The sequence below is a fragment of the Rhinatrema bivittatum genome, chromosome 2 (genome assembly GCF_901001135.1).
Source record: "Rhinatrema bivittatum chromosome 2, aRhiBiv1.1, whole genome shotgun sequence".
Lineage (NCBI taxonomy): Eukaryota > Metazoa > Chordata > Amphibia > Gymnophiona > Rhinatrematidae > Rhinatrema > Rhinatrema bivittatum.
In genome coordinates this window covers 24810236-24833796 of record NC_042616.1, presented here as the reverse complement: position 1 = coordinate 24833796, position 23561 = coordinate 24810236, and the positions used below count along the sequence as shown (strand labels likewise).

Sequence of the window (23561 nt, the reverse complement as noted above, 5' to 3'; positions counted from 1 at the left end):
GATATGGCAGCTGAGATTCAATGCAAGAAGTGCAAAGTCATGGCATATGGGGAGCGGAAATCCAAATGAACTGTATTCGATGGGGGGGGAAAGGCTGACGTGCACGGAGCAGGAGAGGGACCTTGGGGTGATAGTGTCTAATGATATGAAGTCTGCGAAACAATGCGACAAGGCGATAGCAAAAGCCAGAAGAATGCTGGGCTGCATAAGAGAGAATATCGAGTAAGAAAAGGGAAGTGATTATTCCCTGTACAGGTCCTTGGTGAGGCCTCACCTGGAGTACTGTGTTCAGTTCTGGAGACCGTATCTACAAAAGACAAAGACAAGATGGAAGCGGTACAGAGAAGGGCGACCAGGAAGGTGGAGGATCTTCATCGCATGACGTACGAGGAGAGATTGAAGAATCTAAATATGTACACCCTGGAGGAAAGGAGGAGCAGAGGTGATATGATACAGACTTTCAGATACTTGAAAGGTTTTAATGATCCAGGCAACTACAAACCTTTACCATAAGAAAAAAATCAGCAGAACCAGGGGTCACGATTTGAAGCTCCAGGGAGGAAGATTCAGAACCAATGTCAGGAAGTATTTCTTCACGGAGAGGGTGGTGGATGCCGGAATGCCCTTCCGGAGGAAGTGGTGAAGACCAGAACTGTGAAGGACTTCAAAAGGGGCGTGGGATAAACACTGTGGATCCATAAAGTCAAGAGGCCGCCAATGAAGAGTGGGTGACTCGCCAGAATGATGGCTACTGCCTGGAGCAATACCCTTATTCAATAAACATACACATGGTTACTGTGACTCCAATCACTCTAAGCTTCAACAGCAAGAGGAAATGTGGAAAAAGGATTTGCACTCACAAAGACAGGAGTAGCTGGCTTGTTACGGCGGTTACTACCCCAAACCAAATATCCAAATTACTACCTCCACCTTCCTCTATTCCTGATGCCTTTCAACTAGCTTGATCACTCATTCTTATACTTCACTTCAATGCATATCCAGCATAGTTCTCTGCTTCAACAGCAGGGGAAAAGAAAAACTGTTACTTCACAACATCCAGCAGAGCTCTCTGCTTAAACGGCAGGGGAGAAGAAAAAAGGATTCACACTCACAAAGCGGGAGTAGCGGCTTGTTACGGCGGTTACTACCCCAAACCAAATGTGCCTGATACTTCACTTTCAATGCATATCCAGCATAGCTCTCTGCTTCAACGGCAGGGGAAGAAAAAAACTGATACCTCACGCATATCCAGCATAGCTCCCTGCTTCAACGGCAGGGGAGAATAAAAACAACCAATAAGGGCTGTATAACATAATCTGGGTAAAAAAAATAAGCAGGGTTAGCTTGCTATTGCGGCGGTTACTACCCCTACTACCTCTAACTACTCAAGCTAGATATTTCACTTGGATGCAGCTCCATCACCGCTCTCTACATTAATGGTGGGGGTGGAAGGGAATTAGAACCAAGAGCTAAGAGAAACAGATAAGTATGAGAGAAGAAATGAGGGAAGCTTCTGGGCAGACTGGATGGGCCATTTGGTCTTCTTCTGCCGTCATTTCTATGTTTCTATGTTTCTATGTTACTTCTAAATCTCAGGAGATAGAGGAGGCCTTTGTGCAATACATTTCTGAACTTTACAAAGCACCTAGTGAGTGCCCTCTGTCTGAGATCCATAGATTTCTGGACAATCTTGGATTACCTTCTTTGCCTGAGGCTCATATGGAAACGCTGGCTGAGCCCGGATGGGTATTCCATTGATGTTTTTTCAAAACATTTCTGTCACAAGTCTCTAACTATCTTCTGATGGTATTTGATGCCGCGGAAGAGGCAAGATAATCACTGGACCCCTTGGCCAATGCTATTATATCAGTTATATACAAAAAGGGGAAGGATACCCTGGAGTGTGGGTCTTATAAACCGATATCGTTACTTAACTCAGATATTAAAATACTTGCTAAGGTGTTACAGATCCGCCTTGAGACATTGCTCACGCATTAGGTGCACTCTGACCACGTTGGCTTTGTGATGGGGTGAAACTCCACATCCAATACTAAGAGGTTGTTAATTTTTTGCACTTGGCCAACGTGAAGGGCATGTCAAGGGTCGTTATCTCGCTGGATACTGAAAAGGCATTTGACCGCCTAACTTGGCCTTTTTTTTGTTTACAGTCATGGAGGGGGCTTGGTTAAGGTTATGTATTAGAAACCGAGAGCTCGTTTGAGCATTAATGGGTCTCTTTCCCCCTTTTTTTGATATTGTTAGAGGAACGAGGCAAGGAATCACCTTTCTTCCCTGATTTTTTATTTAGCCATCGAACCCCTGGCAGCAGCTATGAGACAGCACCCTGATATTTCTGGGGTCCGTTTGGGGGGCAGGGCGGACGGATTTGCTTGACACCTCAGGAAGTGGGAAACGTCTGGATGGGATGATAGACTGATGCCGTCCACTTTGGCTCTGAAGCAGGCCAGCGTGGCCACCTGAACCTTGATGGAGTTGAGAGACAACCCCTTCTTCAAGCCATCCTGCAGAAATTCCAGGACCATGGGGATTTTGACTGTCCATGGAAGGATGTTGCGGTCGTATTCGTATGTAAGTTAGAGATGTGGAAAACTTGCGTGCTCGGAACAAGGTGTCAATCACTGCCCCAGAGTATCCGCTCTTCAGGCGAGTCCTCTCAATGGCCAGACCATAAGAGAGAATCGAGTTGGGTCTTTGTGGAGGATCGGTTCTTGCTGGAGCAGGTCCCTGTGTTGAGGTAGACAAAGAGGGTTCCCTACCTGAAGTTTTCGCATGTCTGCATACCATGGCCTTCTTGGCCAGTCTGGGGCCACTAGAAGTACTAGCCCCCTGTGGTGTTCTATCTTGCGGATGATCCCGCCCAGTAGTGGCCATGGGGGAAAGGCGTACAGCAGGTTGGACGGGACGAGGCAATTCCCTCGTCCCGTCCAAGGTCGGGACGAGGGAATTGCCAGAAGATCCATGGCTGTGGTTCCCCAGCAGTTTACTATCAACTGGAAGGCTGTGGTTGACAGCTTCAATTCCCCTGAGTCTAGGCTCTCTCTATTGAGGTAATCCGCATTGACGTTGTCTTTTCCTGCGATGTGGGCAGCTGAGATCCCTTGTAGGTTTGCTTCTGCCCATGCCATTAGGGGGGTCTATTTCCAGGAACACCTGTTGGCTTCTGGTTCCTGCCTGGTGGTTGATGTAGGCAACTGTCATGGCGTTGTCTGAAATGACTCTGCCAGATTTGTCCCGGAGTCTGTGACTGAATCATAGGAATGCTAGTCTGAGTGCTCGAGCTTGCAGTCGGTTTATGTTCCATCCCGACTCTTCCTTGTCCCATTGCCCCTGGGCTGTCAATTCCTGGCAGTGGGCTCCCCAACCTCGCAGGCTCGCGTCCATGGTGAGTAAGGCCCAGATCGGTGGGGATAGTCTTACTCCCTTGCTCAAATGGTCTTCTTGTAGCCACCATTGAAGCTGGGTCCACACCTCTGCCGGTAGCTGGAAGCAAACGGAGTAGTTCTGGGACATCAGGTTCCATTGCGACAGTAGGGAACGTTGTAGTGGTCGCATGTGGGCCCTTGCCCATGGGATGACTTCTAGAGTCAATGTCATGAGGCCGAGGACTTGGAGGTAGTCCCATACCTTGGGGCGAGCACAGTTCAACAGTTTTCGCAACTGGTCCATCAATTTCCTTCTCCTTGTAGGGGGAAGAATGACCTTGTCTTGTTTGATGTCGAACCAGACTCCCAGGTACTCTAGCAATTGGGAGGGCTGCAGGCAGCTCTTGGTTGTGTTGACGACCCACCCGAGATTCTGCAGTAGATTCTTGACTCTGGTGGTCGCCTAATAACTTTCCTCTGGAGATTTTGCCCTGATCAGCCAATCGTCCAGATACGTATGTACGAAGATTCCTTCTTTCCTCAGTGTCGCCGCCACTACCACCATGATTTTGGTGAATGTCCGAGGGGCAGTAGCTAGTCCGAAGGGTAGCGCCCGCAACTGGTAATGATGATCCAGTATCGCAAAGCGTAGAAAGCGCTGATAGTCGTGATGGACCGGGATGGGGAGATAGGCTTCTGACAGGTCCAGAGAAGTCAGGAATTCTCCCGGTTGTACTGCCCTTATGACTGAGCGTAGGGTTTCCATGCGGAAGTGCGGTACCCTCAGGTAGCGATTGACTGTCTTGAGGTCCAGGATGGGCCGGGAACGTTCCCTTCTCTTGGGAACGATAAAATAGATGGAATAGTGATCAGTATTTTGTTGGTGCGTGGGCACTGAGGTTATCACTTTTAGGCTGAGTAGTTCTGTCAGTGTGGTTTCCACTGCTGTCCTCTTGGAGGGGGAGTGGCACGGTGATCTCACAAATTTGTCTGGAGGGATGCTGTGGAAGTCCAGGTAGTATCCCTCTTGAATGATGGTTAGGACCCACTTGTCCGACGTTATCTCGACCCATCTTTGGTAGAAGAGGGTAAGTCTGCCCCCTATGGCTTCTTCCTGTGGATGGTTCTGTTGATTCTCATTGTGGAGTGCAGCTGGGGCCTGTACCTGAGCCAGCTCCCCTCTTGTTGTTACTGTTCCGAAAGGACTGGCCCCTGCCTGCGGGGGCGAGGTGCTTGGTATATGTTTTTTGATGGTCTAAAACGCTGGACTCCTCTGCCCTTGGATCTTCAGGGAGAGGGGCGTTGGTTTCTTAGATTCCTGTCCTCCAGTAACCGAGGTACTGGGGATTCACCCCATTTGTCGGCTAACATCTCCAGTTCGCTTCCGAACAGGAGGGATCCTTTAAAGGTCATTCTCGTGAGTTTAGTCTTGGAGGTCACGTCGGCTGACCAATTTCGGAACCAGAGTTGCCTTCTGGCTGCCACTATGGACGAGATACCCCTGGCTGAAATGCGCGCCAGGTCAGAGGTCGCATCCGTGAGGAAAGATATTGCCAGTTCTAATGTTTCGGCGGAAGTGGTTGCGTCCCTGGAGAGCAGCAAGCAGGTACGTGTCACCACGGCGCAGCAGGAAGTGATCTGTAGGGTCATTGCTGTGACATCAAATGACTGTTTAAGGATGGATTCCTGACGTCTGTCCTGGGTATCCTTGAGTGCGGCTCCTCCATCGACTGGAATGGTAGTGCGCTTTGAGATAGCGCAGACCATGGCGTCCACTTTGGGGAATCCTAGGAGTTCTTTGGCTGAGGGTTCCAGGGGGTATAAGGCTTCTAGGGCCTGTCCTCCTTTGAAAATGGCCTCCGGGGCATTCCATTCCAGGTCAATCAGTTGTTGTACGGCCAGCAGTATTGGGAAATAGCAAGAGGATTTATATTCAGACAACAAAGGACTGAATTGCATAGTCTGGGTAAACTAATAAGCGTGGGAGTAGCTTGCTTATTGCGGCGGTTACTACCCCTAACAAAATAAGCCTCATACTTCACTTTGAATGCATATCCAGTGCAGCTCACTGCTTCAACGGCAGGGGGAATGAAGAAATAGGATTTACATTCAGCCAACATCTAACAAGTCATTGATCTGAGCAGTATGAGTATACAAACATCGGGGTAACTTGCTCGATACGACGGTTATTACCCTCAAACATTAAGCCTTATACTTCACTTTGATACAGCTCCAACACTGCTCTCTGCAACAATGGCGAGGGTGGAAGGAAATTAGCATAAAAAAGCTACCAATTAGGGCCCTGAACTGAACGGTTGGAGTAACAGATAAGTATGAGAAAATAAGTGTGAAAGCTTCCTGAGCAGACTGGATGGGCCTATTGGTCTTCTTCTGCTGTCATTTCTATGTTTCTATGTAAACATCCTGAGAACTCTAATTAACCTTGAAGACATGCATTTTTTATAACTCTTCATTGTTTCCTAAAACTACAAAGAGATACATTTGTCTTTCTGTCATCTAAGTGTGAGACAGTTTCAGAGACAGTTTCAAGACCTAGCAGTGCCTCCTGGAACCCTTCTGGTAAATTTCCACTAAACAGATGCCACTAATACATTTTATTATCACAGTCCCTCCGTTTGGTTCAGGTGGCAGAGCTTGTCTTTAAATGTCTACTATATTTTCACTCATGTTGCATAACTTATTAAATTCTGCATCTGAGGATACACTCTGGGGCACTGCAAGTGTGGCCGAGACCATTATTTTAGGAATACTCTTTTTACGTAACATAAAAATGCATTGTACGGATACAGACAGAATAAGAAGGAATACTATTATTGTTATAGCTATCATGAGTAACCTCTGGCCCCAAAGTCCTAGCATTCTTCCCAAACCAAAAACATCCCATGAGGGGTTTTCTGTGTCAGTGAAATGTGTAAGCTGTGATAGTAGAGTATCTATGGCTTGCATGTGATTTCTAATACTACCATCATTATTAATATAGGAACAACCAGAAGTAAATTGACAAACCCCTCCTTTGTCAGCAAGCAACATATCTAGCGCTATACGATTATCTAAAACTATTTCTTTAAGAGACTTAATCTCTTGTTGCATTAGTCCCATAATCTTCATTGTCTCATTCATTCAGGTCGATACAGTAACGTGCAGTTAAAGATTGCCCGTCTGTAACGTGCTGGGAGCGCACAATACAGACGAGTAAGGCGATCCAGCGATACAGTCTCCAGTTTCACGCGTCCTTAGCGCTTCCTAAAATAGACTCATAACCCTTTCCGCACCCAGCATGTAAATGAACGAAAAAGCTGTATAATGAAGGAATTAGCTATTCCCCTCCGATACTGTAACGGGCGCTGATACTATCTCCTCAGTAACCCGCTGTTTTGCCGCGGCCTTAACGTGTTAGTTTACCGCCTCCCCCTAGTAGGAGTTAGTGTAGTGTAAAAAACATTGCTTACCCGCCCTGGTCCCGTCCGGTCTCCGCTCCAGCCCATCCGGTCTCCGGTGTAGCCCCAGTCCGGTCCCATCCTCCCGAAGCAAAAAAAAACAAAAAACAAAAAAGTAGCAAGGCTCGGGCCTGCTACGGCAGTCCCTTCTCCTTTCCTCCCGATTTCGCACGGCCATTCATCCAGGCAGAGGGAACCGGTGGCGAAAACGGCCCACGGTTCCCTCTGCCTGGATGAATGCACGACCACCCGGCTCCCTCCGCCTGAATTAATGCGCGCCTGTGCGACCCGGCCGGGTCGCACAGGCGCGCATTAATTCAGGCGGAGGGAGCCGGCGGCGAAAGCGGCCTCCGGCAACCCCCACCGGCAGTGAATGCGCGCCGGCTCCCTCCGCCTGAATTAATGCGCGCCTGTGCGACCCGGCCTCGTTTGAACACGCGCCCCCCGCCCCCCGGATCCCGCTGCCGCGCCCGCCCAATCAAACACGCGCCTACCCGCCCGCGGCCTCGATCGAACACCCGGCTCCCGCTGCCGCCCGCCGGCCGCCTGGACCCACGCCGCTGCCTGGATGACCGCATGAAAGTGACAGGTTTTTAAAATTTTTTTTTTTTAACACTCAGGTTTTTACATTTTATTTTTTTTTTTACACTTCCTGGTACCTGTCATTTCAAATGTCATTTGAAATGACAGGCACCAGCGCACCCAGGTTACTGTATAGGCGCTGTATTAAGCGCCTATACAGTAAAATGGGTTACGCGGGCATAACCCTTCCCTAATTCTTTAAAGCCGCGGCATGCATTTGCATGCGATTAGAGAGAGTATCGGGGACTAAGTGAAGAGAACTGTGCATGCGGGGAGGAAGGGTGCGCCTGACACTGCCGCACTGTTTCTACCGCGGCCTTACTGTATCGACCTGATTGTGACTTCCACAGTGGCAGAAAGATTTTTTAAAGTACTTTCAAGTTCAAAAACTCCTAAACCAGGAAAAAAGGTTCTCAAAACACAATGAAAGGGATCAATGACCATCTGAAGGTCAAACAGTGACCTGCGCCTTCTCTTAGGGGTAAACCAGGTCTGATGATGCTTGTTTACAGAAAACAATAGTATAATCTATCCAAAGGAAAACTGAGCAGTAGTATTAAAGGAAATAGTATTTACTGCTCCCCAGGGTGCAAAGAACCATAGTCCTGAAGTATTATAGACTGATAGTCTACTGTCATTTACTCTTACCTCAGAGGTGGTGAAGTAGATTTTTGATATGTTCCCTCCGGTAACAACAGGAAGGCCCAACACAGGAAGGCATCCTAGGGTACTAAAGGAACTCAAAAATGAAATTTCTGATCTATTAGTTAAAATTTGTAACCTATCATTAAAATCATCCATTGTACCTGAAGACTGGAGGATAGCTAATGTAACCCCAATATTAAAAAAGGCTCCAGGGGCGATCGGGTAACTATAGACCAGTGAGCCTGACTTCGGTGCCGGGAAAAATAGTGGAAACTATCCTCAAGATCAAAATTGTAGAGCATATAGAAAGACATGATTTAATGGAACACAGTCAACATGGATTTACCCAAGGAAGCTTCTTGCCTAACAACCTGCTTCATTTTTTTGAAGGGGTTAATAAACATGTGGATTAAAGGTGAACCGGTAGATGTAGTGCATTTGGATTTTCAGAAAGGCATTTGATAAAGTCCCTCATGAGAGGGCTTCTACGAAAACTAAAAAGTCATGGGATAGGAGGGCGATGTCCTTTCGTGGATTACAACTGGTTAAAAGACAGGAAACAGAGAGTAGGACTAAATGGTCAATTTTCTCAGTGGATTAAGGGTAAACAGTGGAGTGCCTCAGGGATCTATACTTGGACCGGTGCTTTTCAATATATATATAAATGATCTGGAAAGGAATATGACGAGTGACATTATCAAATTTGTGGATGATACAAAATTATTCAGAGTAGTTTAAATCACAAACGGATTGTGATACATTACAGGAGGACCTTGCAAAACTGGAAGATTGGGCATCCAAATGGCAGATGAAATTGAATGTGGACAAGTGCAAGGTGTTGCATATAGGGAAAAATAACCCTTGCTGTAGTTACACGATGTTAGGTTCCATATTAGGAGCTACCACCCAAGAAAGAGATCTAGGCGTCATAGTAGATAATACATTGAAATTGTCAGCTCAGTGTGCTGCAGCAGTCAAAAAAGCAAATAGAATGTTAGGAATGATTAGGAAGGGAATGGTTAATAAAACGGAAAATGTTATAATGCCTCTGTATCGCTCCATGGTGAGACCAAACCTTGAATACTGTGTACAATTCTGGTCGCTGTATCTCAAAAAAGATAATAGTTGCAATGGAGAAGGTACAGAGAAGGGCAACCAAAATGATAAAGGGGATGGAACAGCTCCCTATGAGGAAAGGCTGAAGAGGTTAGGGCTTTTCAGCTTGGAGAAGAGACGGCTGAGGGGGGGGGATATGATAGAGGTCTTTAAGATCATGAGAGGTCTTGAACAAGTAGATGTGACTCAGTTATTTACACTTTCGAATAATAGAAGGACTAGGGGGCATTCCATGAAGTTAGCAAGTAGCACATTTAAGACTAATGGGAGAAAATTATTTTTCACTCAACGCACAATAAAGCTCTGGAATTTGTTGCCAGAGGATGTGGTTAGTGCAGTTAGTGTAGCTGGGTTCAAAAAAGGTTTGGATAAGTTCTTGGAAGAGAAGTCCATTAACTGCTATTAATCAAGTTTACTTAGGGAATAGCCACTGCTATTAATTGCATCAGTAGCATGGGATCTTCTAGGTGTTTGGGTAATTGCCAGGTTCTTGTGGCCTGGTTTGGCCTCTGTTGGAAACAGGATGCTGGGCTTGATGGACCCTTGGTCTGACCCAGCATGGCAATTTCTTATGTTCTTATGTTCTTACAGAGCAGCCTTGCGCTTCAATGTAAGCTTTGGCAAGCAGGAACATGGGGGAAGGGGTGTAGTCATCATGAGTATAATTCCCAGTACACCTGAGGTTGCATCCATAACCAGTACAGCAGGTCCCTTGGATCTTATTCCCAGTCTCCACAGGACAAAGCTGGCGAACCGCATGGATTGACTGGCTGCCTTTGCTGTAGCCACAACAAGGTAAAGTCCTGTTGAAGCATGAGGGATAGGTGGGACACTTATGTTTATAGTCTCCACAGTGTGAAGGATGTGCCCCGGGGAGAGCCACCATCTTATTACTGACCTTGTACAGATGAACAGTCATGTTTAGTTCATGGTTAAAGCATTCATGCACAAAGCTCCACCGTGCAGACAAACGATATTTCACCACGCAGTGATAGCCCTTCTTATAGGTGACGTTCATTGTATCGGTACAGTTTGCCCAAGGTGTGGCACCCTCCGGCTGAAAACACCACCCTGCCTGTTTGGTGCACAGGGGTAGGGCATAAGGGTTACCGTGAGTAAGAGAGTCAGCAGTAGGTGCAATAAGTACGATTGAGGATGGATGATTTATTAAAAGGTACAGGAACAAACCCAGAGCCATCCTGTTTTAAATGATAGCATAGCCAGCAGTCTGAAAGAGTCAAAGATTCCTGCAGTGCTTTAGTGTAGGCCAGATAAGTCTGGACATGGGGCCCCAGACAGGGCCGTGCCTCTGTGAAGTGCAAATGAACCAGAAGCAAAAGCAGGATCATGGCTGTTCCAGCCGCCTCGTGAGAGAGTTTTATGTCCCGGAGATTCCTGCTGCTGTAGTACTGTAGACCTTTTTACAGTGAGAAAGGTGCACCAGGCAGGGTATCCTTCTAATTTTACTGCATAATGTGAGATTAAAATTACCTGATAAAGGCCCCTCCACCCGGGAGCCAAGGAGTTCTTTCGTTGGAAGATCCTTAGAAAAAAGAAATCACCTGGTTGCACACTCTCAGTAGGCACAGGGTGCACTGGAGGAAAATATGCTCATACTTTCTGCCAGTGTGAAGTCAAGACTTTCTGCAACATAAACAAATAATGGGTTAAATATTCCTCCTGTGAAAATATGAGGGCAGTGGAGGGTTTCGGTATAGGACCAATAGCCATTGGTCGCCCAGTGACTTTCTCAAAGGGGTAAGCCCTGTCTTGGAATGAGGTGATGCCCACAGGGCCATTAGTGCTAAAGGGAGAGCCCGTAGCCAAGTTAAATTCATTGCAGCCATGATAATGCCCAATTTAGTTTTTAGCCTGCTATTGAAGTTTTCTATAAGGGCAGAGGCTTGGGGGTCTGTAGGGGGTATGGAATCAGAGAGATGCCGAACGCCTTACTTAACGATATTACTATGTCATTTATGAAGTGTGACCCTTGATCACTATCAATTGATTCTGGAATTCCATACCTTGGAATAAACTCTCTCAGCAGAATCTTAGCTACAGAGGTTGCATCTGCCTTTACTACTGGGAAAGCCTCCCCCACCCTGAGAAACAGCAAATCATTGTTAGAGCGTACTTGTAATTTTGGCATAGAGGCAATTCGATAAAATCAATTTGGATTTGCAAGAAAGGGCCTAGGGTGCGTTTTAGGTGTGCGGGTGTGATGACCAACTGAGAACGTATGGTAATAGCCAGAGCCATGACTGCTAAAACCAATCCCCACCAGTGATGAAAGAACATTCCAACTAATGCTGCAGGGGCTGCATGGGATGCCTGGTGTATAGAGAGTAAGATATGGGGCAGTATATGTCCGGGGGGGGGGGGGCACTACTTTGCCATTTGGGCCAAACCATACTTGATCTTGTCCATGATTTTGGACAGTGGCCCCTCCTTTTGCCCACAGCTTCCAATAATCCTTATCCTGCCCCTGCCACTGAATCAAATTTTTAATACTAAAGTCTTTGTTTTCTCTATGTGGTGTGTGTATTAACAATGGCATCCCGCATTCCCCACAGTATTGTTGGTCAGAGCTGCATCTTTGGCTGCCTGATCTGCCAAGTTATTCCCTTTGGCTACAATTGAATCTTCTTTGCTATGTCTAGCCCATTTAACTACTGCCAGCTCAAGAGGCAACAGGATAGCTTCTAGTAATTTTTTAAACAAAAGACCCATTCTTATTTCCCCATTAGCTGTTAAAAACCCTCTCCTTTTCACAATGTCCCGTAGTCATGAACCACCCCAAAGGCATAACGAGAATCAGTGTAAACAGAAAGACGTAATCCCTTTCCTCTAAACAAGCCCGAGTGAGGGCTACCAATTCTGCGGTCTGTGCTGAACGTGCATGAGTGAGCGGTCCAGCCTCTAGCACTTCCCACTGGGTACATACAGCATATCCAACCTTCAGTGAATCTGTATCATCATGGAGAGCAGAGTCTTCTACAAAATAAACTGCGTCAACATTAGAAAGAGGGATATCTGTTAAACCTTCCCTGGGCTTCAGTTCATATTCCATTAGCATTGCACAATCATGGTCTGGGGTTTCTAAGTCAATTATTTCTGGTAGTAAAGTAGGAGGGGTGAGAGCAGAGCAGTGATGAAAGATAATATTTCCTGATTGTAAAAGGAGTTCATACCTCATCATGCTTTCCAAAGTGATTACCTGGGTCTTTGCATTGTTTTAAAACTGTGATCAAAGCATGTGGTAACAGAGATGCAAAGGGTGGAAAAGAATTAATGATTGAGATGTTTCTACCATCAGGGCTGCTGCAGCAACAAGCCCTTAGGCAAACAGGAAAAGGCAGATGGCACAGAATCTAGCTGGGCTGAATAATACCCAATGGGTTTCTTTTTTTCCTCCATGGTCCTGGGTTACCACTCCAGCTGCTACAGCTGCAACCTCATGACATGTGAAATAAAAATCCTTTCCGTAGTCCTGGAAGCCCTAATGCTGGAGCATTAGATAAGGCGGCTTTCAGAGACTGGAATGATTGTTGGCGACCTGACGCTTGCTGAAAGGAAGAAGCTGGAGCTCTGGACGGACGAAATCTGCGATTCCCTCTGAATCGAGACCGTGAAGAAAAGGAGCCCCTCGACTTGGGCCTATCTTCTGGCAGTCAGGGAACCTTGTTCTCCCCCAGGGATTGAATCATATCCTCGAGGTCCTTACCAAAAAGCAATTTACCCCTTGAAAGGCAACGATCCCAGCTGAGCCTTGGAGGAAATATCCGCCGACCAGTTTCTTAACCACAGGAGCCGTTGAGCCGACACCATGGATTAGGCCGAAGTCCGTAACAGATCATAAAGTGCATCCGCACTATAAGCGATCGAAGCTTCCAGGCGCCCTTGCTTGCTGTGCTTCTGCATCGGAAAGCAGTTATTAGGGAGACGTTCATTGCTCGCGCTTCATACGTTAAAAAAATGGAATTACAGGAGCGTAAAACCTTAGTAACACATTTATTAGAACTCGAACGTAAGCATAAGCTAGATCCCACTAAAGAGCTGGGTTTGGCATTAGATTCTTGTAGATCACAGATTGGGGCATTAGATGCGGTTAAAATTGCCTATGAGCTGGAACAAGTAGAACAGCTATACTTCGAGGGAGGCAACAAGGCAGGGAAGCTACTTGCGAACAAGTTGAGAGCCAAGCGCATGCAAAATATTATTACTAAAGTCAGAGAGGAGCAGGGTAATATGCTCACATCGAATGACGATATCCGTCAAAGGTTTCTGCGTTTTTACTCAGAGGTATACACACATAATATGAATATTAATCCCAAAGATATTCCTGTTTTTTTACAGGATATCACTTTACCTAATTTACCGAAGGAAGCTCGTGCATTGCTTGATAAGGAAATTATGGAAGTGGAGGTTTACAAACATAGAAATGACGGCAGAAGAAGACCAAACGGCCCATCCAGTCTGCCCAACAAGCTATGCACTTTTTTTTTCCCTCTTACTTGTTACGCTTGGCTCTTAGTACCTTTTAGTTCTATTTCCCTTCTACCCCACCATTAATGTAGAGAGCAGTGTTGGAACTGCATCTAACTGAATATGTAGCATAGTTAGGGGTAGTAACTATCTCAATAAGCAAGCTACACCCATGCTTTTGTTTACTCGACTATGTAATTCAGTCCTTGTTGGTTGTTGTCTATATATAGATCCTCTTTTCTACATTGCCCCTGCCATTGAAGCAGAGAGCTATGCTGGCTATGCTTTGAAAGTGAAGTAACAGACTTTCTCCCCTGCCATTGAAGCAGAGAGCTATGCTGGCTATGCGTTGAAAGTGAAGTAACAGACTTTCTCCCCTGCCATTGAAGCAGAGAGCTATGCTGACTATGCGTTGAAAGTGCATAAGCACTTTCAACGCATTAAGCAACTCAAACGAATAAATCACCGGGTTTAGACGGTTTTACTGCCAGATTTTATCAGTGTTTTGCAGGTGACTTACTTGTACCTCTCACCAACATGTTCAATGCTCTCCGAACGGAAGGTATTTTAAGCCCCAATTTGAATGTGGCCGGAATAACTATTCTCGCAAAACCAGGCCGCAACTCCACACAATACGGCTCCTATAGGCCCATATCTTTGCTCAATATAGACCTCAAATTATTAGCCAAAATATTGGCCAACAGGCTTAATGTCTATATTGCACAGATTATTCACGCAGATCAGGCAGGGTTTATCCCTGGCCGTTTGGCATCTGATAACGTTCGTAAACTATTGAACTCTCTATGGTGGGTCAAACGTCATAAGACTCCATTTTTATTTATGGCCATGGATGCAGATAAAGCTTTTGATTTGGTCCATTGGCCCTTTTTATTTCAAGCTTTACAAAAATGAGATTTGGCAGTTTTTTTTATAAATTGGATTCAAAAGTTATACGATAATCCATGTGCCTGTATTAAAGTGAATGGTGGTTACTCCACGTTCTTCCCGGTGGAGCGAGGTACTCAGCAGGGGTGCCCACCCCTACCTTTATTATTTGCTTTATTTATTGAACCATTAGCTTCAATAAAACAACAACACACATTCAAAGCCACCAGCCCTCCTTCAAACTGCTCACGTAAGAGACCTAGGAGCCATCTTAGACAACCTCAAACCATTCATTAACCAAACCACCAAAGATTGCTTCCACAAATTACATATTCTGAAAAGAATAAAGCCACTTTTCCACGCTCAGGACTTTAGAACAATCTTGCAAGCAATAATCTTCTCCAACTAGATTATTGCAACTCACTACTACTAGGCCTCCCAGCTTCTTATACCAAGCCTCTACAAATGGTACAGAACACAGCAGCCAGAATCCTTACAAACTCCAGGAAAATCGACCACATCTCCCCTATCCTCAAAGACCTTCATTGGTTACCGATCCACTACAGAATCATGTACAAATCCATCACTATCATCTACAAGGCCATCCACCAACACACTGAACTCGACCTACAAATCCCATTTAAAACACACATCCGCCAGACCCATCAGGGAATACTACAAAGAATCACTTCAGGTTCCACATGCCAAAACCTACCAACATAAATCCTTCAGTCTCAGAGCTTTCTCTTCAGCAGGTCCAACTCTATGGAACTCTATCCCACCTGACTTGAGACAAGAACCATGCACTCTAACATTTAGGAAAAGACTAAAAACTTGGCTTTTCAAAAAAGCATTCCCAGGCCTTGATTAAAACCTCCACCCATCAGCACAAACTCGTATTCAAAAATTGGATTGAAATAAGAATCCACCAACTACCCACTCATACACAGCACCATATTATCGTCCTTATCATATATATTCATTTTTGCTATACAACTATATTAATTGATGCAATTGGCTGAAATGTAAATATTTCTTTGTTCAATTTCTCCCCCCTTTCCAGATCCTAGTTAATTTTCCCTGTTTTATTGTAACTTTCTCACATCCATAATATTGTTTTCTGTATTTGCAGTTTGAATTGGGAATATTGTTTACTATGTTACTCTCTACCTTACACACATTGTTAATTGTAACCGGGTTGATGTGATTCTAGTCATGAAACTCGGTATAAACAAAATAATAAATAAATAAAATAAATTGGCGCAGAAAATACGGGACTCTAATGAGGTTACTGGTATACAAGTGGGGAAATTTACATCTAAGCTAGCTATGTTTGCGGATGACATAATACTTACCCTAACTGACCCTATGAGATCATTGCCAGCAGTTGTCGATATCATTAAATCTTATAGTCAGGTCTCTAGTTACTCCATCAATTGGGACAAAACTGAAATCTTGAATATTACTTTAATGGATGAACAAGTGAGAGACCTTAAAGCTAGATTTGCTTTTCAGTGGGCGAAAGAAAAGATTAAGTATCTCGGAATTTATATCGGTTCCCATCAGGATGTATATAGCCTTAATTATCCACCTCTTATTAAGAGACTGTACAGAGAGATGGAAGAATGGAATCGTTACCACATCTCCTGGCTGGGCTGTATCGCCAACTTCAAGATGAATATACTACCTAGGATTAGTTATTTGTTCCAAACTATACCCTGTAATATTCCTACTGCCATCTTGCTAAAATGGCAGCATAGAATTATGAAATTTCTATGGCAGGGAAAGCACCCTAGGGTGGCCCAAAAGGTTTTATATCAACCCAAGGAAAGGGGCTGTCTTGCTGTCCCCAATCTTTTAAGGTACCATGCAACGGCCCAGCTGTGGGTTGTAGTAGATTGGCACAGGACATCTTCTCACAAACCTTGGACAATCTTGGAACAAGAACTCTCTGGGTCAACTCCACTAGCAAACCTACTTTGGCAGTCCCGTAGATTCTGGCCCAAAATGGACAATTTATCAACCCCAATTCAACATACTCTACAAATTGGCACAAATGGAAACCCATGCTGGTGGGTGAAAAGATTTGTTCCGTTAATTCTTCCCCATTTTATCAAAAGGAATTTTTATAGGATAAGGCGTCTACAGTTTTTCGATCTTGGCTAGCTAAAGGCATATATAGCTATGGCCAATTATGGGAAAATGCTAACTGGGTAGAGTTCCCGACTTTACAGTTAAGATTTGAACTACCACAGACTGAACTATATCATTATTTACAACTAAGTAGCTATCTACGCACATCTGGTATACAACTTGATTTAGCTAAAACAGTAACCTTATTTGAAAATTATTGTAAGTCAGCAAAGTCCAAAGACTCATGTCAAAAATTTATAAATTACTTGTTCAGGGCTTACAAGTAAAAACCGGCATTTATCAACTCTTGGGAGTGTGACCTAGGATCCTCCCAAGGAGAGGACTTTTGGGATGAACTTTTCCTTACCAGTAGCAAAGGTTTGACATCTGCTATGCTTATTGAAAACAGTTTTAAACTATTATACAGATGGTATTTTACTCCCGTTAGGTTGCATAAAATATATCCCGCAACTCCTGACAGATGCTGGAAGGGCTGTGGGGGAGAGGGGACTTTCTTCCACCTTTGGTGGGAGAGTGCAACTATTACACAGTTATGGAGGACCTTGGCCAGCTGGCTAACAGATATCACCCAAACAGCTATTGTTCTTACACCCTCAGTAGTCTTATTGAATTCTGCATGCCCTCAGGGGGACAGATCGCTTCAGCAATTTATTAAACTAGTGGCCACTGCTGCTCAATGTGAAATAGCTTTTCACTGGAAAGACATGGCCTTGCCTACATTGGTTAAGATCCAATCCCGTGTTTTCTACGCTTTTTACTCTTAGTAAAATAACGGCCCACAGACAGAAACAACTAGGGTTATTTCACCGTATCTGGAATCCTTATTTACTTTGGAGACAGAATCAGTCGGTTGCCTGAACTGTTTTTTTTTTATTTAATATATTCTGTAACAAATAACATTTCATAGAACCCGGCTTGAACTTAATTTCTGTAAGATCCCAAGGGGCAAGGGGGGAGGGGGGGATTTAAAGAGGCAAACAGAGATCCAGTTGCTTTATCAGTTTATTCCTTTTGTTGATTGTGAATATTTGTACAATTATGGTTACATATTGTTCTTTGTTGTACTGTATATTCTGCTTACTCTTTCTCAAATAAAGTTTAAATTACAAAAAAAAAAAAAAAGGAATGCGTCTTATTTGGAGATATGTGAAAAAACTTCTCGGCAAAATCTCAAAATAGGTCTGTGAAGGTACAGAGCTGAGATCCAGAGGCATCGAGTAATTGGGAGACATGGGTAAGGCCTGCTTCTTTCCAGAGGAGGAACGCCGAGTTTTGTTGGAAGTCCCACAATCGGTGCAAAGATCAATGTCCGCCATGACAGACGCAGCTGCGAGCATAGGCGTTTCCATGCTGTGCAACAGGGTATAAAATAGGGAAAGTTTTGGTTGTGTGCTGGAAGAGAGGACTTGGGAGCTATCAGAAGGTTACCCAAGTCCAATGGGGCGCACCAGTCTCAGAGTAGATTTTTCGGAATTAGAACATCCGATTTGCCCAGCCAATCCCTAATATGACATAACAGATAACTATATTATATCAATGAATATTGGGACATGTTAGCCCTCCTTCGGGAAGCGGGCACATTAGCGTCGTGAGGCCAATTCTGGCTTTCTATGTGATGTCAGCTTTTAATCCATTTCCATCTGCTGGTAGAGGTGCATAAACCACTCGCCCAGATCGGCCTGCCTGAGCGCAGAGGAAATTTCATTCTTCTTGCTTCCAATTATTTAAGATCCTTATCAGTCCAGTCTACAATTTCAATTTCTATAGGAGACTGAGTGAATTCATTAGACTCCTGTGTGCCTTCTCAGGTGACTTGAAAGTTTGTCCTTTGTGAGGTAAAAACTTCAGAACAAAGTACAAGGACTTGGTTTCACTCCAATGTGGATTCTCTGATGCCATATGAGAGATGTCTTCTGTCTGAAACTTTACCACACTCAGTACATGTATATGGTTCTACTTCAGTGTGGATTCTCTGATGCATTTTCATTTCTTCCTTTGTCTTAAAGCATTTATCACAATCAGAGCATCCAAATGGTTTCTCTCATGTGTGGATTCTCTTGTGAATCGCGAGATAATGCTTCTGCCTGAAGCTTTTACCACAGTCAGTACATGTAAATCGTTTCTCCCCAGTGTGGATTCTCTGGTGGATTATGAGATAATGCTTCTTCCTGAAGCTTTTACCACACTCAGTACATGTATATGGTTCTAATGCAGTATGGAGTCTTTGATGGTCTTTGAGTCTGGCCTTTGCACTAAAGCTTTCACCACACTCATGACATATAAATGGTTTTTATCCAGTGTGGATTCTCTGGTGGATTATGAGATTACGCTTTTGCGTGAATCTTTTACCACACTCAGTACATGTAAATAGTTTTTCTCCAGTGTGGATTCTCTGGTGCATTGTGAGATTATGCTTCTGCCTGAAGCTTTTACCACACTCAGTACATGTAAATGGTTGCTCTCCAGTGTGGATTCTCTGGTGGATTATGAGATAACGCTTTTGCGTGAATCTTTTACCACACTCAGTACATGTAAATTGTTTTTCTCCAGTGTGGATTCTCTGGTGCATTGTGAGATTATGCTTCTGCCTGAAGCTTTTACCACACTCAGTACATGTAAATGGTTGCTCTCCAGTGTGGATTCTCTGGTGGATTATGAGATTACGCTTTTGCGTGAATTTTTTACCACACTCAGTACATGTAAATTGTTTTTCTCCAGTGTGGATTCTCTGGTGCATTGTGAGATTATGCTTCTGCCTGAAGCTTTTACCACACTCAGTACATGTAAATTGTTTTTCTCCAGTGTGGATTCTCTGGTGCATTGTGAGATTATGCTTCTGCCTGAAGCTTTTACCACACTCAGTACATGTAAATGGTTGCTCTCCAGTGTGTATTCTCTGGTGCATTATGAGATTAGGATTTTTCGTGAAGCTTTTACCACACTCAGTACATGTATATGGTTTCTCCCCAGTGTGGATTCTCTGGTGGATTTTGATTTCTTCCTTTGTCTTAAAGCATTTATCACAATCAGAGCACGCAAATGGTTTCTCTCCTGTGTGGATTCTCTTGTGAATTGTGAGATAATGCTTCTGACTGAAGCTTTTACCACACTCAGTACATGTATATGGTTTTACTCCAGTGTGGAGTCTCTGATGGTCTTTGAGTCTGTCCTTTGCACGAAAGCTTTTACCACACTCAAGACATGTAAATGGTTTCTCTCCTGTGTGGATGCTCTTGTGAATTGTGAGACCAGCCTTCAGCCTGAAGCTTTTACCACACTCAGTACATGTAAATGGTTTCTCTCCAGTGTGGATTCTCTGGTGCATTGTGAGATTATGCTTCTGCCTGAAGCTTTTACCACACTCAGTACATGTATATGGTTTTACTCCAGTGTGGATTTTCTGATGGATTTTGATTTCTACCTTTGATTTAAAACATTTATCACAATCAGTGCATGCAAATGGTTTCTCTCCTGTGTGGATTCTCTTGTGAATTGTGAAACCAGGCTTCCGACTGAAGCTTTTACCACACTCAGTACATGTAAATCGTTTCTCTCCAGTGTGGATTCTCTGGTGCACTGTGAGATTATGCTTCTGCCTGAAGCTTTTACCACACTCAGTACATGTATATGGTTCTACTCCAGTGTGGAGTCTCTGATGGTCTTTGAGTCTGGCCTTTGCACTAAAGCTTTCACCACACTCATGACATGTAAATGGTTTCTCTCCAGTGTGGATTCTCTGGTGGATTATGAGATTATACTTTTTCTTGTAGCTTTTACTACACTCAGTACATATATATTGACTTTCTGCTTTGGGCATTTTCCTCTGCTGTGGGATGGATGCCTTCCTATTGAAATATTTTCAGCCTGAAAGCAAGACAATGGTTGCTCATCATGCTTTTTTCCATTTCTTGAAGAGACTCTCTCATAACATAAGATTTTATTGCCTTCACTAGTTGAAACTGCTCTCTCCCCTGTTTGGAATTTTAGTTCTCCTGTGAACATTTCTCTCTCATTGAAGTTTCTGTCACCATCAGTACACATGAATAATTTTTCTTCTCTCTGTGATTTTTCATTTATTATTAGGTCTTGCTTTTGAATGATGTTTTCTCCTCTTTCAGAAGATGAAAATGTTCTCTCTCTTCTTTCTCCATTTTCTGGGGATTTAATAAAAAGAACTCGGAGCTGTAAGATTCTCCATCTTGAGGGCAATATGAGGATCTCTTACCTGTATGTGCTCTTTGGTGTATTAGTAAGGATTCCCTGCTAAAAAGGTTTTTCTTACATTCAATACAAGTGAAAGTGTTCCCCTGAATGTGGATTCTCTGGTGTAATTTCAGGGTTAACTTCTGTTTGAAAAATTTTCCACACTGAGAACATGAAACAGGTCTCGTTCCTGAATGAGTTTTCTGGTGCAATACAAAATGACATTTCCTAGCAAAGGATTTCTTCCCTTCCTCATCTCTCTGCTGGAGGTCAGAAGTCATTTGATCACTGTTATTACTCTGGAAGGTTATCTCTGCTCTCATAGGTCTCTGGTGCTCAGGGATATCTGTGAGCTCCCTGTCACTTCTCTCACATGCAGTGACTCCATCCAGTGAGTTTCCTGTAGGGTCTCGCCACGTCTTGTCCAATTCCTGCTGATTTTGGCTCGTGTCTCCCCCATCAGTAATCTGGGAAAGATTCTTACAGACATTTCTTGATTGTCTTGGTGTAAGTGCCAGTACTATAGGGTGTTCTTCTCTAATCTCCTCTTCCGGTATGACCTCATTGCTTGCTGGATATTAAAAAAAAAAGGAATTAGTCATGTGATATGACAATGGAATGGAAAGCTATCAATGGCCTGGGATCAAACATTTTGAAGGATCATATAATGAGCACATGGGATTTCTGATATTACAGAATTCTGTGATGTAGCAGAAGCTTTAGGAGAAGCCTCTGAAAACTCCTGTGGTTAATTTTATTTATCTATATAAGTTATAAACTTATACCCCGCCTCCTCCAATGCAATCATTCAGGGTGGATTACAAAGATACACACACATTCAATCACAAATCAAATAGAACAACATAATATAAAATTGATAAATTAAAATCATCTTTAAACAATAATCTTTGCAAATGCTTTCTGAACTCAAATCACACTGAAATCAACTGGAAGAGCAAGAGAAATGTTGAGATTACTTACCTGATAATCTCCTTTTCCTTAGTGTAGACAGATGGACTCAGAACAAGTGGGTATAGTGTGCTCGTGCTAGCAGTTGGAGATGGATCTGACGTCAGCACGGGTACATATACCCCCACAGGAAGTGAAGCCACTCAATAATCTTCCTTGCAAAAGCTGTTATGGATATATGTTTACTGACCGATCAAAATAATTAGTGAAACAGGATTCCCCTGACCGATTGAAAGTAGCTAGATACAGCCAGCGTTCCCAACCGGAAGACGTCGACACCTGGTAGAGTGGATGCACTCATATAAGAAGTGATAAGGCTTACCTTGAACTGGTGAAACCCATGTATACTGGCAGCCGGGCGGGATGCTGAGTCCATCTGTCTACACTAAGGAAAAGGAGATTATCAGGTAAGTAATCTCAACATTTCCTAGCGTATAGCCAGATGGACTCAGAACAAGTGGGATGTACAAAATCTACTCCCGGACTGAGTGGGAGGCTGCCCGAGGTCCATTCAGGACTGCCCTCGCAAATGCTGTGTCCTCCCTGACCTGGACATCCAGACGGTAAAATCTGGAAAAGGTATGGAGGGAGGACCACGTCGCCGCCTTACATATCTCCGCGGGCGACAGCATCCTAGATTCTGCCCAAGAGGCCGCCTGCGCTCTGGGAGAATGAGCCTTGACCTGCAGAGGCGGTGACTTCCCGGACTCTACGTAGGACGCTCTGATAACTTCTTTGATCCAGCGGGCGATGGTGGGCCGTGAAGCCGCTTCTCCTTGTTTCTTCCCGCTGTGAAGGACGAACAGATGGTCCGTCTTTCGTACTGCTTCTGTCGTTTCCAGGTATCTGGGCAGCAATCTGCCGATATCGAGATGGCGTAGCAAACGCCCTTCTTCTGATTTCTTCAAACCCGCCGTGGTAGGCAAGGATATGGTTTGGTTGAGGTGAAATTGTGAGACTACTTGAGGTAAAAAGGAGGGAACCGTGCGAAGATGGATAGCCTCTGGAGTGATTCTGAGAAAGGGATCACGGCAGGACAGTGCTTGTAGCTCCGAGATGCGGCGTGCTGAACACACTGCCAGCAGGAACACCATCTTCAAAGTTAGCGAACGGATAGACAGGCCCCAAAGGGGTCTGAAGGTGGATCCCGCGAGGAAATCCAAAACAAGGTTGAGGTTCCACAGGGGCACTGGCCACTTCAGTGGCGGACGAATGTGCTTGATTCCTTTCAGGAAGCGAGAAACATCTGGATGCGTGGAAATGGTTTTACCATCCCTCCTGGGACCGTAGCAAGACAGCGCAGCCACCTGAACCTTGATGGAGCTTAGGGAGAGACCCTTCTGAAGCCCATCCTGCAGGAAATCCAGAACAATCGGGATTGTGGTCGCATGTGGATTGGTGCCACGAGTGTCGCACCAGGCTTCAAATACTCTCCAGATCCTTAGGTAGGTGAGGGATGTGGAAAACTTGCGCGCTCGGAGGAGTGTATCTATCACTGGCTCTGAGTAACCTCTTTTCTTCAGTCTAGCCCTCTCAATGGCCAGACCGTAAGAGAGAATTGAGCTGGATCCTCGTGGAGGATGGGACCTTGAAGCAGCAGGTCCCGGAGCGGAGGCAGGGGAAGAGGCTCCCCTGTCAGTAGTCTTCTCATGTCCGCGTACCAGGATCTTCTTGGCCAGTC

At 44.6% G+C, this 23561-nt stretch overlaps 1 protein-coding gene across 1 annotated transcript; it reads right to left on the bottom strand.

Moving 5' to 3' along the window:
* Nucleotides 1-17656: 17656 nt before the first annotated feature.
* On the bottom strand, nucleotides 17657-20840 carry LOC115083695 (gastrula zinc finger protein XlCGF57.1-like). Its single transcript, XM_029587657.1, has one exon. The coding sequence runs from the start codon at nucleotides 20523-20525 to the stop codon at nucleotides 18999-19001; it is 1527 nt and encodes a 508-aa protein (XP_029443517.1). The 5' UTR covers nucleotides 20526-20840; the 3' UTR covers nucleotides 17657-18998.
* Nucleotides 20841-23561: the final 2721 nt, after the last annotated feature.